At 40.1% G+C, this 15,111-nt stretch overlaps 1 protein-coding gene across 1 annotated transcript in view; it reads left to right on the forward strand.

Annotated features, from left to right (window-relative positions):
• The window catches only part of SLC9A9 (solute carrier family 9 member A9), a 540,987-nt gene that overhangs the window by 243,108 nt on the left and 282,768 nt on the right, over positions 1-15,111 (forward strand). The window contains exons 7-8 of the mRNA XM_046003499.1: positions 5,395-5,533; positions 9,905-10,010. Of these exons, the coding sequence (XP_045859455.1) occupies positions 5,395-5,533; positions 9,905-10,010 (245 nt within the window). The remainder of the gene's footprint in view (positions 1-5,394; positions 5,534-9,904; positions 10,011-15,111) is intronic.

Here is a 15,111-nt window from a genome sequence, read left to right on the forward strand (position 1 = left end):
AGAGAGAGAAAGAGAGAGAAAGGAAGGAGGAGGAGGAGGTGGAAGAACAGGTTATTTGAAGAAGGATGATTTACTTAAGAAATACACCTATTACAGGTGCCATTTCAAGTGCTTTATAAACATTAATCCATTGAATCCTTGTAGCAACCTATGTGATAGTTGCTAGTGTTATCATCCTCATTTTATAGGAAGCTGAGGTGCATATAAATTAAGTAACTGGTTCAAGGTCACACAGGCAGTAAGTGGCAGAACTGAAATTTGAACCCAGATTCAGATTCTATGCTCTTAATACTACCTAAGCTGCCAGGTAAGTTCCCTGAAGGAACATCATAAAGATTAAATAATGGGTTGCCGAGAAACACCAGAGTTGTGATCCTGTCTGTGAATCTTAAATGGTACAGTGAGCAACATGATCCTTATTCATGTTGCTTTCATCAAAGGAATTTAGGATATTTCATCCATTTCAAAATTTTTGAATAAAAGATGCTGCACACATTTATTTCTGAGAACGGATACAATATACTATCATCAAACTCGTTTTTGCTGAATAATCTATTCCTGAATAGAATGAATCAATAACCTGGACTTATTTCCAATTTATGAGATGAATATTTAAACACCACTATGTATTTCTGCTCATATCATTTTCAAGGATATTGGTTTCATCTATCTCAAATATTCTTTCCCGAAATATGGGGACTGTAGATCCATCTTTACCAGCTTGTGTTATAAACAATGCCTTTTCAGAGTAGTGCCCCAGAGAACAAGCACCATACAGGTTAGCAGAAAGTCTAATTCTTCTTCTCCTCTCTCCCTTCCAATGTTTGCACCCACGAATAGGTCCAATCATGTCCCTCAGTGCGGGGGAGGAAATGTTTTCTTTTTAAGTCCAAAGGGCTGCAACTGCTAGGACATGCTATTTCTTCCTCTCTTGGGTTGAAGTTGGAAAGCTCTACATACCCAAACCCTTGTTTGTTTCCAGAAAGCACCCTCTGCAGCTGCTGCCCTATAATGCAAGGTTAGTGTTGCAGCTGAAAACCAGAGCCCAAAGAGATGCCTCCTTCACCAGGATTTAGAGCCCAGAGGAATACCTTTCTAAAATCCTGGCAGGTCGGGAGAGATGCAATCTCCCTGACTTTTCTTTACCTGTTTTCTTTATCTCACTCCTCACCAGAAGCCAGAGGGCTTTGTCTACAGAACATCCAGTACGGGTGCCCCTTAACTAGGGGTGATGCAACTCAAGCTCAGTCTCCTCGCCTATTCCTGTCCTGAGACAGATCCCTAGCCAGACTGCAGAGGACACTCCTTTCTTTGTGGATCTGTGGAGTGAAGAGCTCTGCAATAAACACAACAGTTGTTTAGCCTCACTTCAATGGCCGTGTCCTCCCCAGAGACCCTTCTATTCCTATGCAAAAGTGACTAGTTCCTTGCAGCAAACCAGAAGCCTGGTGTACCAGAAGGGAAGCCACACCCCATCTCTGTGTAGTTGGAGCTGGGGCCTGGCTCAGCCACAGCACTCTGTTCTCTGTCATGTGGGGCTTATGGAAGTTCTCAGCAGAATGGTGATGGTGGTGGTGATGATCATCAGCATTCAGTGAGTGTATATTTTTCATGCACATAATTAGCACTCAGTAATTGGCCCTACAGTCCACAAGATAAAAATACAGGTTTTAAATGTACCTCACATTCTCGTGCATTTCTGGGAGATAAGTACTATTAACATTTCCATTTTACAGACTTTGAAACTGAGTCTTAGCATGATGAAATAACTTGCCCAAGGCCATAGAGCCAATAAGGGTTAGATCTCTGAAGCTCCAGTTAAGATTCTCAAGTGTCATCTTCAGTTTGGATTGATGAACTAAAAGCACCCACAGTGTAAATATATAAAGTCATTGCTTAATAAAGGAAATCTTGTAGATGATGATTCATTCCAAGACTAGCTTTTGTAGACATCCTTCCTTCCTGTATTTCTTCTTTCTTTCTTTTCTACTTTCCAGTCATCCTGCATTTATTTGATTAGCCTTTATTTGGCCTGCTACATGTCAGGCACCAGTCTGTGTCCAGGCATATGAAGAAGAACAAGACCCTGGCCAGGTCCAGGAGCCAGTTCTGAAAGCAGATTCCCATGAGAAGCCCAGAGTCTCGCCATCTAGTGAGGTGGGGGAAAGGGTGCTATCGTCCCATACAGCGGAACACAAGAAGGTGCTGCCCAAGTTCCATCCAGGGGTGAAATTAAAGGTTCTGGTACCTCAACTTCTGCATTTACAATCAGCACAGCACTCAATCAGCTAAACTGATTTGGGTTCCTGTTTTTCCTCCCAACAAGATCACTTTCTGAAGGAAGAGACCAAAAATCTGCATTTTGAACTCCATAGCTCTATGTTCTCTGACTCTTAGTTTCTTTGTTTTATTTAAAAAAAAAGAGAGAGAAAAGAAAGAAAAGGAGGGATGAAAATACGTGCCCAGTTCACTTGACAGAAATGTTATAGGATCAAATGAAGTTATAATGCAGGCCTAAAGGGGAGAAAATGTTGTGTAAATGTGAGGACTTTTGTATGTGTTTAACATGAAGTTTAAAGCTGAGTGATGCCACCTACCTATATCTACCTCCATAGATGCCCATATACATGGTCCCTGTGTTCCAGCCATAACGATATAGTTCTGCTTTGAAGGGCCCTCAACTCATCTGCCTTCTTGCCTTTGCTTACACTCTTTCTGCTGCCTGAAATACCCTCTTCCCATCACTGTCTGTTGACTTGCTTCTCTGCTCAAATGCCATCTCCTCTCATCTTAAAATAGTGACTCTTGCCTCATTTGCACCATGAAGTGTTACCTATCTCTCAAAAAAATCACACTTATTGCCATGACTAGAGCTAGTTGTCATCTACATCTTAGACCCCTGTGCCTACAACAAAATGTTTGTTGACTCAAATTCTACGTCACTTCTCTATGCCTTTCCCTGCCTGACCCCCAACACCCTACTCCTAATGTACCACCAGGCCCTTAGTGGGTACCCAGTGCATACATCCTGGAGAGCTTTAGGGGCAGCAAATTCAACAGACAAGTCTTTATAAGTGAAGGGAAGTTAAGCTTTTCCCTTAAGTTAAATCAAACATCACAGAGAAGAAGTATATGAAGTTTGTGTGTACCCTGCTGCGTGGGGATCAGAGCCCAGGAAGAGAATGTCTCCCAGAATGCAGACTGAGAATCAGTGCAGTTACTCAGATGATTGTAGGTGACACACAGGTGAACTTTTCATCAAATGTAATAGTTATATAATCTCATAGGTTTTAAGAAGAAAGAATATTAGCACATCAAACCTTTGACTTCATAAATATTCTTTAATAAAATCTCTTGCATTTGAATAAAAATGAGTTGATTTAAAGAAAAACATTACATTAATAATGGAAGTAACTTTACCTAATGATATGGCTAAATGATGTGATGATGATACTCCAAGGCCAAGAAGTATAAGGACAGAAAAAATACTTTCTGGAATGCAGAGGTGGAGATGGGGATGAAGAGGTACCTATCCTATGGATCAGATCTATCAGTAGCCTGCAGGAATTAACAGAATTATTCCCAGAGCTATGTGACTATGCAAAACTCTTTGTTTGAAAAGCAGAATGCAAATAGAATGTTTTCTCATCACTATGTTCCTTCGCTGGAATGAAGAAATCTGTTGGTGAATATCAACTCACACATCCAGCTTTGCAGCATTGGACACCAAGTTTCATAATGGCCTTGGGGTTACATACCCATTCTCAGGACTGTCAGATACAAAGGAACTAAATATGAGTTTGTTTTTCCATTTTTTTTTTCTGCAAAACACAACCCTTTACAAAAAAGAAAGCACTTCAAAGGCAACCCTTTCCTTACATACATTTCAAGGGCTCCATTTGAGATCCACATTCATCTTCCTTATCCAATTACCTGATCAAAGTAGAAGGGTTTGGCCTACTTTAAAGGTTTAAAGACATCCAGGGGAAAAACTAAGAACATTTAAAACTACCTTTTTAAAGCCGCACATCTTCCTGTAGAGGAACTAGAATCTCCCCTACCCCCATAACTCGTCTCTAGATACAGAAAGTCAAATCAGAGAGTTAACATGATCTAATCATCAAAACAAAAGATTTGGTTACATCTCTATCAAATCCAATCTAATCCCAAGTCAATGTGCCTAGTGTACTTTTTGCTCTCTATACTGCTACAAAGACCCATCCAGAGCCTATTACAAAACTCTTGATTTTCCTGATTAGTTTTAAAGACCTCATAATTAAAATAAAAACTATTCAAAAAATGAAATATTGCGCCTGGGTGGCTCAGTGGGTTAAAGCCTCTGCCTTCAGCTCAGGTCATGATCCCAGGGTCCTGGGATCCAGCCCCACATCGGGCTCTCTGCCCTGCAGGGAGCCTGCTTCCTCCTCTCTCTCTGCCTGTCTCTCTGACTAGTTGTGATTTCTGTCTGTTAAATAAATAAAATATTTTTTAAAAAAAAGAAAGAAATATTACTTCATTTGTCTCCCCAAAGCTACTGGTTCTAGCACATCTGTTCATTTTAATGTTTCAATGCAGAGTTCATATTTCCTAAAGTAGGACGCACCTTGTTCTTCATATTAACACTCTGGGATTTGAGGTCCTGGTTAAAAAAAAAAATAGCAAATACGGTGTCCTCAAAAATACTTAAGTGAACAGACTGCCTCTTGGTGGATTGATTTTTCTCTATGGAAATAAATCTGTTGGCAGCCACCAAAATTGGGGTATAAAACATGACCTCAGGCAGCTACTGCGATTTGTTTCGGTGGGAAAATGAGGGTTTTGTCTCTCCCCAGGGGTTAATACTGTGATGCTCTAAGCATTGTCTGGGTTCTGTTACTGAAGGGTTACACTGGAGAGGAGAAATGCTTTGTGGTTTATGACAAGATCACAGCAGAATATTTTGTGCATGCTGTGATTTGTATTGCCCATTTGTGCACAGGCCATAAAAGTGCACTTTTTATCAGGAGCATTTGTGAATATATAACAGCACTGAAGACATATGGCCACTAAATAATTCACAGTTATCTATCTCCTCAGCAGATTCCTTGTACACCTACCATGTTTTAATGCCTAGTTTGCTCAGAAACAATATTCTTTATGACCCTCCCAATATAAAAATGTTTACTGACTGGCAGCAATACATGGATACCATGGGATTGGTCTTTAAGGAAAGGGAAAGCTCTCTGCTTTCTCTACCTCTCCCTGTCCTCATCTGTTTGTCCTGAACTCTTCCAACCAGCACCTAACCTCATGGAAGAAGGTACCTTCCTCAAATGTGGGTGCTAACTTCTTACTTCTGTATTTGGATCATAAGAGAAAAGTTACTGACTAATCTTCACCCTCTTTTCTTTCCAGTTCTATATCCATTTATAGCCCCAAGGAGAATCCAAATGCATTTGATGCTGCAGCATTCTTCCAGTCCGTGGGGAATTTCCTGGGGATCTTCGCCGGCTCGTTTGCTATGGGATCTGCGTATGCTGTTGTCACTGCACTGATATCCTTTGAATGTGTCTGTAGAAAGCTGGGCAACTGTTAAGAGCTGTCAGTGTGCCTTGAATGTTTCTGAGGATGGTCAACCTCCAGGCCAAATGGCTAGACAGTCTAGTTCAAGTGTGATACATGCCTCTGGAGTCATCTGAGTTTTCAAGCCACTAAAGCCATCTTTGTTCTCAATCTATGAGGCATAGATTGGTACCAGCGGCAGAGGGGACCATGATCTTTTCTTATCCAAGTCCTGTTCTAGCACTACTGATACTTTCTGACCTCAAGATAGCAACAGACTTAAAAAACTGCCATGTAGGAAAATAGGTGGGCATGCAACATCCGGATTGGCTATATTAGGGCCAAGAGGAAGAACGGAAGATCCAAGGTCAAAAACAAGAAAGGATGGACTGGGAGTGAGTAACTGGGCACTCTTTTCTTCCTTTTCAAACTTCTTTCTCACAGCTTAAGTTCACTGCAGGTTTAAACAAACGTCCTTAGCGGTTTTACAGAAGGGGATGTGCAAGCAGAGCAGAAATGACATATTTGCCATATCTGGGCAGTCGTGTCATCTCATTCCATCTTTTGCAGTAGCGTCATGGAGGAATGGACAGAGTTCCTAGAGAATTTGATCCAGGGAATGAAGCTGGTCTAGTGATGTGTTCAGTCAGAGCAGCTGGATGGGGCAGAAGTAAGAGTTGAGGAAGAAAGCCGGAAAACCAATGTCAAGTGTGAGGGCTTAACAGAGACCATAAAAAGAGGCAGAACGAAGGATCAGGGACAAAAGGTCTTGGGGAAAAGAGAAAGAAGAAGGGTGCAAGATGCATCAGGGATCTAGCAAAGAAAGTAAAATGTTGGGTACATTTTCATGGGGACTGGCCCGATGAATCTCTATTCACTGAGCAGTTACTGAAATGCTAGGTTCTACTAAGGTTTTCTAACATGAGTCAAAAGATGAATAAAACATGGACTTTGCCTTCAATTAGTAACAAACTTGGAAAAACAAGCTCTACAGGAAGAGTTGCATAGAAGGTGTGTGCCAAAGCCACAGCCAACTTCCTAAGACTCTAAAAATTCAAATGTGGGTGAGTCCATTGTTTCTGAAATAGTCCAATAGGCTCTTGACCAGTCTTATGATTCTGAAAAATAATTTGAAAAACAATATTTACATGCAGAGAAGGATGTAGGCTTGGCCTGAAATATAGGTAAGATATAGATAAAGGCTATGTGAAAAGTGATTCAGGAGAAAACCGACATCCATTGAAATGTGGGGATGGGACTGAGAGGACCAGAGGCCTCAGGTTGGTAAGCAATGGGAGATGAGGAGACACGGGGCATTGGACTCACCCTGTGGAGTCACTTGGAGTGTTATTCTAAGAATTCTGAGCTTCTGTCTGTAGTCTGCAATTAGCTACTAAAGGTTTCTGCTCAGAAGAGTGACATACTGAAGGTCCTATTTTTAAACAATAAATGAGGAACTGGTTCATAGGATGAGTCAAAACAGTATTAGAATCAAGAGAAACTGTGATGATGAACCATGGAAGAAACATCAAGAAGACTAATGTTTAGAAGCATCTCTAGGACTTAATGACTGAAAGAGGAGACTCAAAGTTCATTCTAAAATTTTGTCCTGGAAACCGTAGAGAGTATCAACTCCTTTGACAAAAAATAAAGTAACTCAGAAAAGGTACTCTAATAAAAATAACGATTAATAATCTAATGACTAATATCAGTACTTACAATATGCCAGGCCTCTATTTGTTTTACATGTTATATCTCATTGACCCTCACAATGACCATATCACACAAATATTATTTTTGTTGGATACTGAAACTTAGAAAGAGTAAGGTATTAGCCAGAATCATGCAGCTTATATTTATTAAAGCCAAAATTCAAACCCGGAGATTGAAACCAAGAGACAGACCATACTTTGGATCACTGATCCCTATTGCTTCTTGATTATTAAGTGGAATTATGATGGAGACCACATGTTGTTTTGCATAAGTAATGGTAATGATAACAGCAACATTTTGTGAATGTCTAACATGTGCCAAACCTTTATATGTATCTCCTCATTTGAATCAACCCTGTAAGATAGGCTATTATTATCCTCACTCTACACACGAGGAAACTGAGGATCAAGGAGGTTAAGTAAATACTCTGGGTCACTTATGAGTAATAGCCAACACAATTACTATTACTATAACATTTGTTGAGAACTTTACCATTTGCCAGGCTTTGTCATTAGCATTTTGCTGATGTATTTTCTCATATAGCTTTTATAAAAACACTGGGAAGAAGATACTGTTATTATCTCAATTTTACAGCTAAAGAAACTGACACATGAAGGTTAAACAACTTGTCTAAAGCCATACAGCTGAGACATTTCAGGGCTGGGATTTAAACCCACACTTTTTGGCTCCAAAGCCTGCACTATATGGAAAAACAGAAATTGGAACACTTCTCTGCTTTATGTGAAGGGAGTGTATGGACACATAAGTAAACTAGTTGGTAAGGAAAGGGGAAAAATTCCTGGAGATTAGAAGTCTGCCATGAGACTGGATCAGATCTGAAAAAGTGGTGGAGAGATAGAAGAGACAGGCTCGGTCTCAGCAGGAGGATCTGTCATGCAGCCCCTGAGGGCCTTGCCTCCACAAGCTCAGGCTGCAAAGGAGACAGGTGCACAGTCATTCCTTCCTCCACAATGAGCCTTGATACCTTGTCTATAATGAGGCGATGCTTCTCATAAAATCCCTGGGCTTTATGCAAGCTTGGATCTTGACCCAGAACTAAACTACTTTCTGGAGAAGTTTGAAAGAGACAAATGTCCTATGTCCACTTGATATTCTGGTACTGGAAGTGGCCTAAGCCTCCTCCACAGCAAAGTAGAAGACAGAATTCAGAGGAAAAAACCCCCGCTAAAGACAAAGGCTGCCCTCCAGGTAATAAGGGCGAATGCTGAAAGGGTCAAAGGGCAACCTTTGTTTTCTTCCAGATAAAGAATTGCTTCCAGATGCTTCCTGAATCTATATCCTGGAAAGACATTTCACAAAACAAATTTAAATCACACTAATAGAAAAACTTACATATTCCTTGTTGCATATCTGGCACTCTTTTGAGTGCTTAACACATAATAACTGGTTTATATACCTAGGCAGTAGGTTGCATGATTATCTCCATTTGTAGACAGGGAAACCAAGGCACAAATTGGTCAAGGGACCCATTGAAGCTGATACAGTGAAGTAGAGCTGGTTTCCAGAGACTACACTCCTGACCTTGTTGTCATTCTGCCTCGTGGCATTTTGTGCTTTCTAAAATTTTGCAAAACATTTTAAATATTCTTCATCTCATTTTATTCTCCACACTTGTGTGAGTAGGTATTTTTCTCATTGACAGTTCACATAGGATAGAAATGAGGCTCAGAGAGGTTAACATATTGCTCAGAAATCACACAGCCAGTGACTAGCAGAGCCAAGACTCAGACCTTGCTCTTGCACCTCAGGGATCATGCTTTTTGCTTCCCTGTCCTGCTGCTAAGCATCTCTTAATGTAAAATCTCTTTAGATTTTTATCCTGAAGCATAAAAAAGCAACGTAACATCTCCTTATTTGTCAGGACTTTTTTTTTTCCATAACTGTGGGCAAAGTTGCAGTGTAACCCTTTTCCTTCAATCACATATTCCTAATCATCTTCCCATAACCCATTCTCTGCATGATTTGGACCAGTCTGCTCTTGCTCTATGTGCAATTTATAGGCATTGACCAAGTGTCATCCCAGCCAAAATGAACCATTGCCTGCCAAAGGGCTGCCAGACCCAGAAATAATATACCTTTTCCTCTATTCTACTTATCCTAAGATGGCACAGGTAGCTTCCCTATCAGTGAACACAAATGTTCCTCCTGGTCCTATTTCCATCCCCAAGAGAGGAGTCTTTAAGGTGATCTGTCCAGACTTTCACTCCCCAGGGAGCAGCGGCCTCCTTTGGTGCTGACACACTTGCTGCCCATCTCCCAGCCTCACTGCCAGGGGCTTTGTTTTCCCTGATCTGCTGCTGTCCCCTGAGGGCCACGGCCCAAGGGCCAAAGCCAAATGCAAGAGGTTTTGTACCCACAGTTAGCTGATTTTAGCTTCTTACTTAGTAGGACGCCTTTTCTAAATCTGAACACAGGTTTGCATTTAACTGGAGGGTTCGACTCCCCACGAAGCATGAAAGGCATGCTGACCTTCCTTCTAAGCAGTCCCAGTGAGAGGGACGGCCTCCCAGTCAGTGCTGAAAATCAGTTCTCTTACTCCGAACTATCTCAACCAGATTCATTTTCCTCAGCCAAGGAGGAGATTTAGCTGTAACAGCATTTGTTGTTTCCCTTAACATGTCTTTGTCACTTGACCAAATTTACCAAACTCTGTGAGTTCCCACTGCTGGAAACCGGCCTGTTTTTCCTCCTGTCTTGGAGCGCCTTCCTGTCTGCGGAGGCCGCGGGCCTGACAGGTCAGTGCTTCATTGGGCCCAGCACACGTGGGTGTGTGAGACGCGTGTGTGCTCCCAGGAGGACCCCCCCACCCACCACAAACACCCGACGCAGCAGGAGGTGAAATGGACTCTCTCTTAGATGGGTCTGTGTCTGAATCAGAAAAAAAAAAAAAAAAATCACTCATCCATTTTGTATGCAACAGCTTAATGGAAAGTCACCAAAATGACATTTCCTCTTCTCTCCTTGCTGGTCAGGAGGGGAACGTTAAAATCAACAAATGGCTGATTTATAGGGGTAACAGATGACTCCACAAATGGAAGTCTACTCCGAGTGCGAAGAGGCGCACAGCTGCCTTGCAGAAAAGGGTGGTGGTTTTCCATTGGCCGCTAACGGCAAGTACCCATGGCAGCAGGCCCCCTGGGGTGTGCACATTTCCACACACATCAGTGTTGAGAGTCCTTGCATACAAGAAACAAGAGCTAATGCATCGGTTTACTATCTTCTCATAGAAAGTCTATACCTAGAATCTCTGAGGTGGACTGTCCACAGAGAAAAGAGCAGCCCCTAATGGCCTGAGGGCCACGGGTCCTGTGATCTGGCTTTAGATTGCCTTTCTGCAACAGCAAGGATTTGCGCTAGGATAGCTGCAACGACTGGGTGCTTCTCCATGTAGAAGAATCACTGTGGCTCTGAGCAAAATGTCAAAGCTCTTTCTCTCCTTTGGCCTAGTTCCCTGCTTCTCCCAGGTTTCAGTCCTGGATCCCTTGGCTGGCTACTGCCATCCTAATTGACATTCGAGTGGTGAGACTCGCCTTTCCCGCCCTCCAGGTTTTAACTGGTAACAAGGTATGCTTCTCTGGGTATTTGCATTTTGTTAGATGGTACTTTAAATAATAATAATAGAAGCTGACATATATTGAAGGTGTACCATGAGCCAAGTGCTGGCTGAACGCCTTTCTTATTAATTCACAGAAAGACTCAAAGTTAGGGCCTACACCCAGGTTATTCAGCCAACAGTAAGAGGTGGAGCTGGGATTGAAAACTAGACCTGATTCCAGAGCTGGGCTCTTGAGGACAAAGTACTGCTGCCTTGAACGAAACTACATCTGTGGACTATCAGGCAAGCCCTCGTGAGGAGGAAGATATTTGGGGTCTCAGGAGCCTGTCTGGTCCACTTGCTTATAGCTGGTTTGGGCTTTGCTGTGAAAAGCATGGCAAGTCTTTCTTGTAATGATAACCTGTCCTAGTGCAGAGTCACAGGGGTCAAGCTATTCCCACAGGCTTCGAAGGTATCTGTTGCTGATGCAGAAAGCTCCTGCCAGTTCTTAGGATGCTATATCAAGGCTACTATACCAGAGTGCCCCCTAAGGGGTGCTTTTATCCAAATCATTGCAACACAATGTCTGTTACGTTAGTGCCTTCACTTGTTATTAGGGAGGCTTCTGAAGAGCTTCATCATTTCAGAAAAAGAGAACAATAGTTTGTTCTCTTAATGAATAGTTTGTTCCCTTAAATGAAATAATGAAAGTAAAAAGATTATATCACCCATTCAAAATAATTTTGGTTCCCTTTCCTCCAGACTCTATGCCCTTTTCAGCACTCAACTTTTATAAAGTAATGGAAGTAATGTTCACAGTAAGAATATATATTTGACCTTCTAGAAAGGTGAAGAAGTATCTTAACTCACCTCATATTTTTTAGTCTACCATTGAACATTATAATAAACACCTTAAACACATGCATACACAACCCAATATCTAAAAATTATTTATTTTTATGTGTGAAAATTGTCCATTTCAGGACGATCTAGTTTTATTAACTAGGTAAAGGTTATAGTCCATGTATAAATTGCTAGTTTATCTGTACCTTGCTCTCTTGCCACCCTTTTCAACCTGACATCCTTATTGGATGCCATGCAGATGCACTCTAGGGAGCCAGCATCATGGGATGAGTGAATGTAGGAGTGGACCTCAGTGGCAGAAAGACCAAAAAGTCCACGGCTGTACCAAGGGCCACGCTCACTTGAGAACAGTACTTCAGATAAAGAAATGTGCCCGGTAGGCATTCTTGATATAAACCAAACTCTAGGTGTAAGCATTTTCTACTGCCAAATACCAAGGCTGCTTGGTCTAAATTACTTATGCGTTTATTTGTGTGTTTATTATTAATCCTCGCCTATTTCCAAATTGGATTTGAGACAACTCATAACATGAGCCATGCATACCATGGGACCGTTTAGTTGAGAGTAAATACTCAAGTGCTTTGGGATAGAGCTTTTCTGCAAAATTAGACAGCTGTTCATTGCTGTGGTTTGGCAATAAATATAGCTCTGAGCTTTCTGGCAGCCAAAGCCAAAAGGGAAACATGATTAGTTATATAGGAATGATACAGCATTATAAAAGGAAATCATACTTATTTATAAAAATGGGCAAATTTCTTTTCTGGTAGAAAAATTTTAGGGAAATTTATCATAGGTATCCTTGTATAAGGAATCTTCGAACATTGTAGTGGGCAACATATTTAGTAACAGTTTCAGGGAAGATGGAGATACACTCTTTATGAAATCATCTCTCATATCAACCTTCGATGAAATCTGAGGAAGTAGCACCAAATCATAATTATCTACAGGTATTTCTGGTAACGATGAAATCCTTTTAGTTCTAATCTGCAACTAAACTAGATATTACAAAGCTAAAATCTAGAAAACTTTTCAAAAAGTGCTTAACAAATAGATGTATGACAATGAATATAAAGAACTAAGTGGACTAAGCTATTAAACAATTTATGAATAACTATGGAGGTGACCAGCAATCATGGGGCCTGTCTGAGTTCATAAACAACACATCATGTAGGCCCTAGGGATGGTGTGTACCTGCACTGGTTCTCAGCAGAATTCCCCCAGCCCTGACATTTCAAAATGGTGCTCAAGAATGCCCACCAAGTGAGCAAGTCTTGCCACTCCTACACTGTCCCCTTTTTATTGGTTCCATGAATTGGGTTTTCAGGTAAGATTTCATTTGAAAAAGGGATTTCTGTTGCTTTAAAAAAAAATACATCTGTTTTTAGATACATACTTTTTATTATTTTCTTACTACCAAAGTAATGTATAAACATTATAGAAAATTTAGGAAGTGTAAATTCACAGACAGAAGGAAATACCTTCTCACTACCTATTAATAACTACCTATTAATATTTGTCTGAGTACATCTAATTATATGCATATATGTACACTTAATTAAACATATACATGCATACATGAATATAATTATACTTCTTAAATTTTAAGAAACTTGCTTTTTTCACTCAAGAATTTATGGTGACTGTTTTTCGTGACATTATTCTTCTGTATTATTTAATGGCTGCCTAGTATAATATCATATCAACTTGCCATAATTTATTCTACCCTCCCTCTGATTATTTATAGTTTTCAGTATTATTAATATGATTACAATGGTAATCCTTATAGATTGATGTATGCTTCTCTATTGCTGGGTTAATAAGAAGCTAACATTTTAATGTCTTGGAAAAATTTGCCCGAATTACCCTCCAGAAAATTTGTAACCTTTATACTTCCACAAACAATGAAAGAGAGCTCATTTGCTCACATCTTTGCCACCCTAAATCTTACTCACCCCTGTTAATATGATAATCAATTTCCATTTCATTGTGATTTACATTTATTATATTTGTACTGACGAAAGCATTTTAGTCACACGTCATTGGTTATTTATATTTCTCCTTTGGTAAACCACCTGTTTCTGCCCTTAGTCCTTTTCCTACTGAGATGCCTACATTTGTCACATTGAATTTTAAAAGCTTTTTACTTATTAAAAAAAAGTAATCTCTTGACTGTCATGTAAGCTATAAATATTCTCCAATTTGTGGTTTTATCTCTTAAATATGTTTTATTTTATTGGCTTAGTAAGGGAAAAGGATAGTATGGACATTTTCAGCTTTATGCAGTTAATTTTATCTCCTCTTTAGAAAACCCAAGATTTTATTGATTTTTGCATAGAAAGCCTAAGTGTTTATCAATGATAATGCATACTTTTAATAGTTTTGTTTTTGCATTGGAATCCAGCTGGAATTTGTTTTAATATGTAGTACAGGATATAGCAAGAACTTGATTATCTTCCTAGAAGATACCTTCCATTTGTCCTAACACCTTTCAACCATAACCAATGTATTTATAGCTTAATGTCCGTGTCTGTAGGTAATATATGCATACATATGTTCTGGGTTTTCTCTTGTACCAGTGAAATTTTGGTCTGCACTGTTTTAATCATTTCAGCTTCATTGTTCATTTTAATGTCTAGATCAATCCCTCACCCTCCCTTCCCCACTTTCAAGAGCTTCTTTGCTGTACTCACATATTTATTATTCCAGATGGACTTGAAAATAACTTTGTTAGGTTTCAAGCAGAAAATAACTGAGATTATGATTGCGGTTGCATTAAATTTTTAGATTAATTTGAGAAGCGTTATTTTTACAATGTTGAGTCTTCCCACCCAGGAATATGTTATGTCTCTCCATTTGTTCCAGTCATCTTTTATGGCCCTTAGTAAATTTTTATAGTTGTCTTCACATTCAACCTACAAATTTTATGTTAAGTACTTTTTAAACTATTTTATATTTGAGGGAATTATGATGAATCAGAACTTCTTCCATTATAGTTTCCAGCTGGCTGCTGTTTGTTTACGTGCACCTAGACTTCTCTGGGCTATTGGATTCACTCTCTGTGGTTGTGAAATCTAGAGCTAGAAGTGATGTGGAGAGTTAGGATTGACCGGCCAAAGTTGCATCAGACCGTTAGGTCTGCCAGTGCTGTATCAGCACCAGAAGTGTGGCTGAAGCCTTCTGGGCCCTCACTATCTTTTGAGCAATGGAATGAATGCTTTCAGCTCTACAAGAGGAAAATTTTCCAAAATCTGAATAATAGACTGCCTAATCAGATAATAAGTGCCCTGTGCCTGAGAATATACTGAAAAACTGCATATGTCCATTGGTCAGGATTTTCCAAGGCAGATTCATACATCAGTGAAAAACTATACCATACATTACACCAATCTGCAATTTTGTTTCCCTAATGATTAAGTTAAAATAGGTATATATAGACC

Source organism: Meles meles, chromosome 4 (genome assembly GCF_922984935.1).
Source record: "Meles meles chromosome 4, mMelMel3.1 paternal haplotype, whole genome shotgun sequence".
Taxonomy (NCBI): Eukaryota; Metazoa; Chordata; class Mammalia; order Carnivora; family Mustelidae; genus Meles; species Meles meles.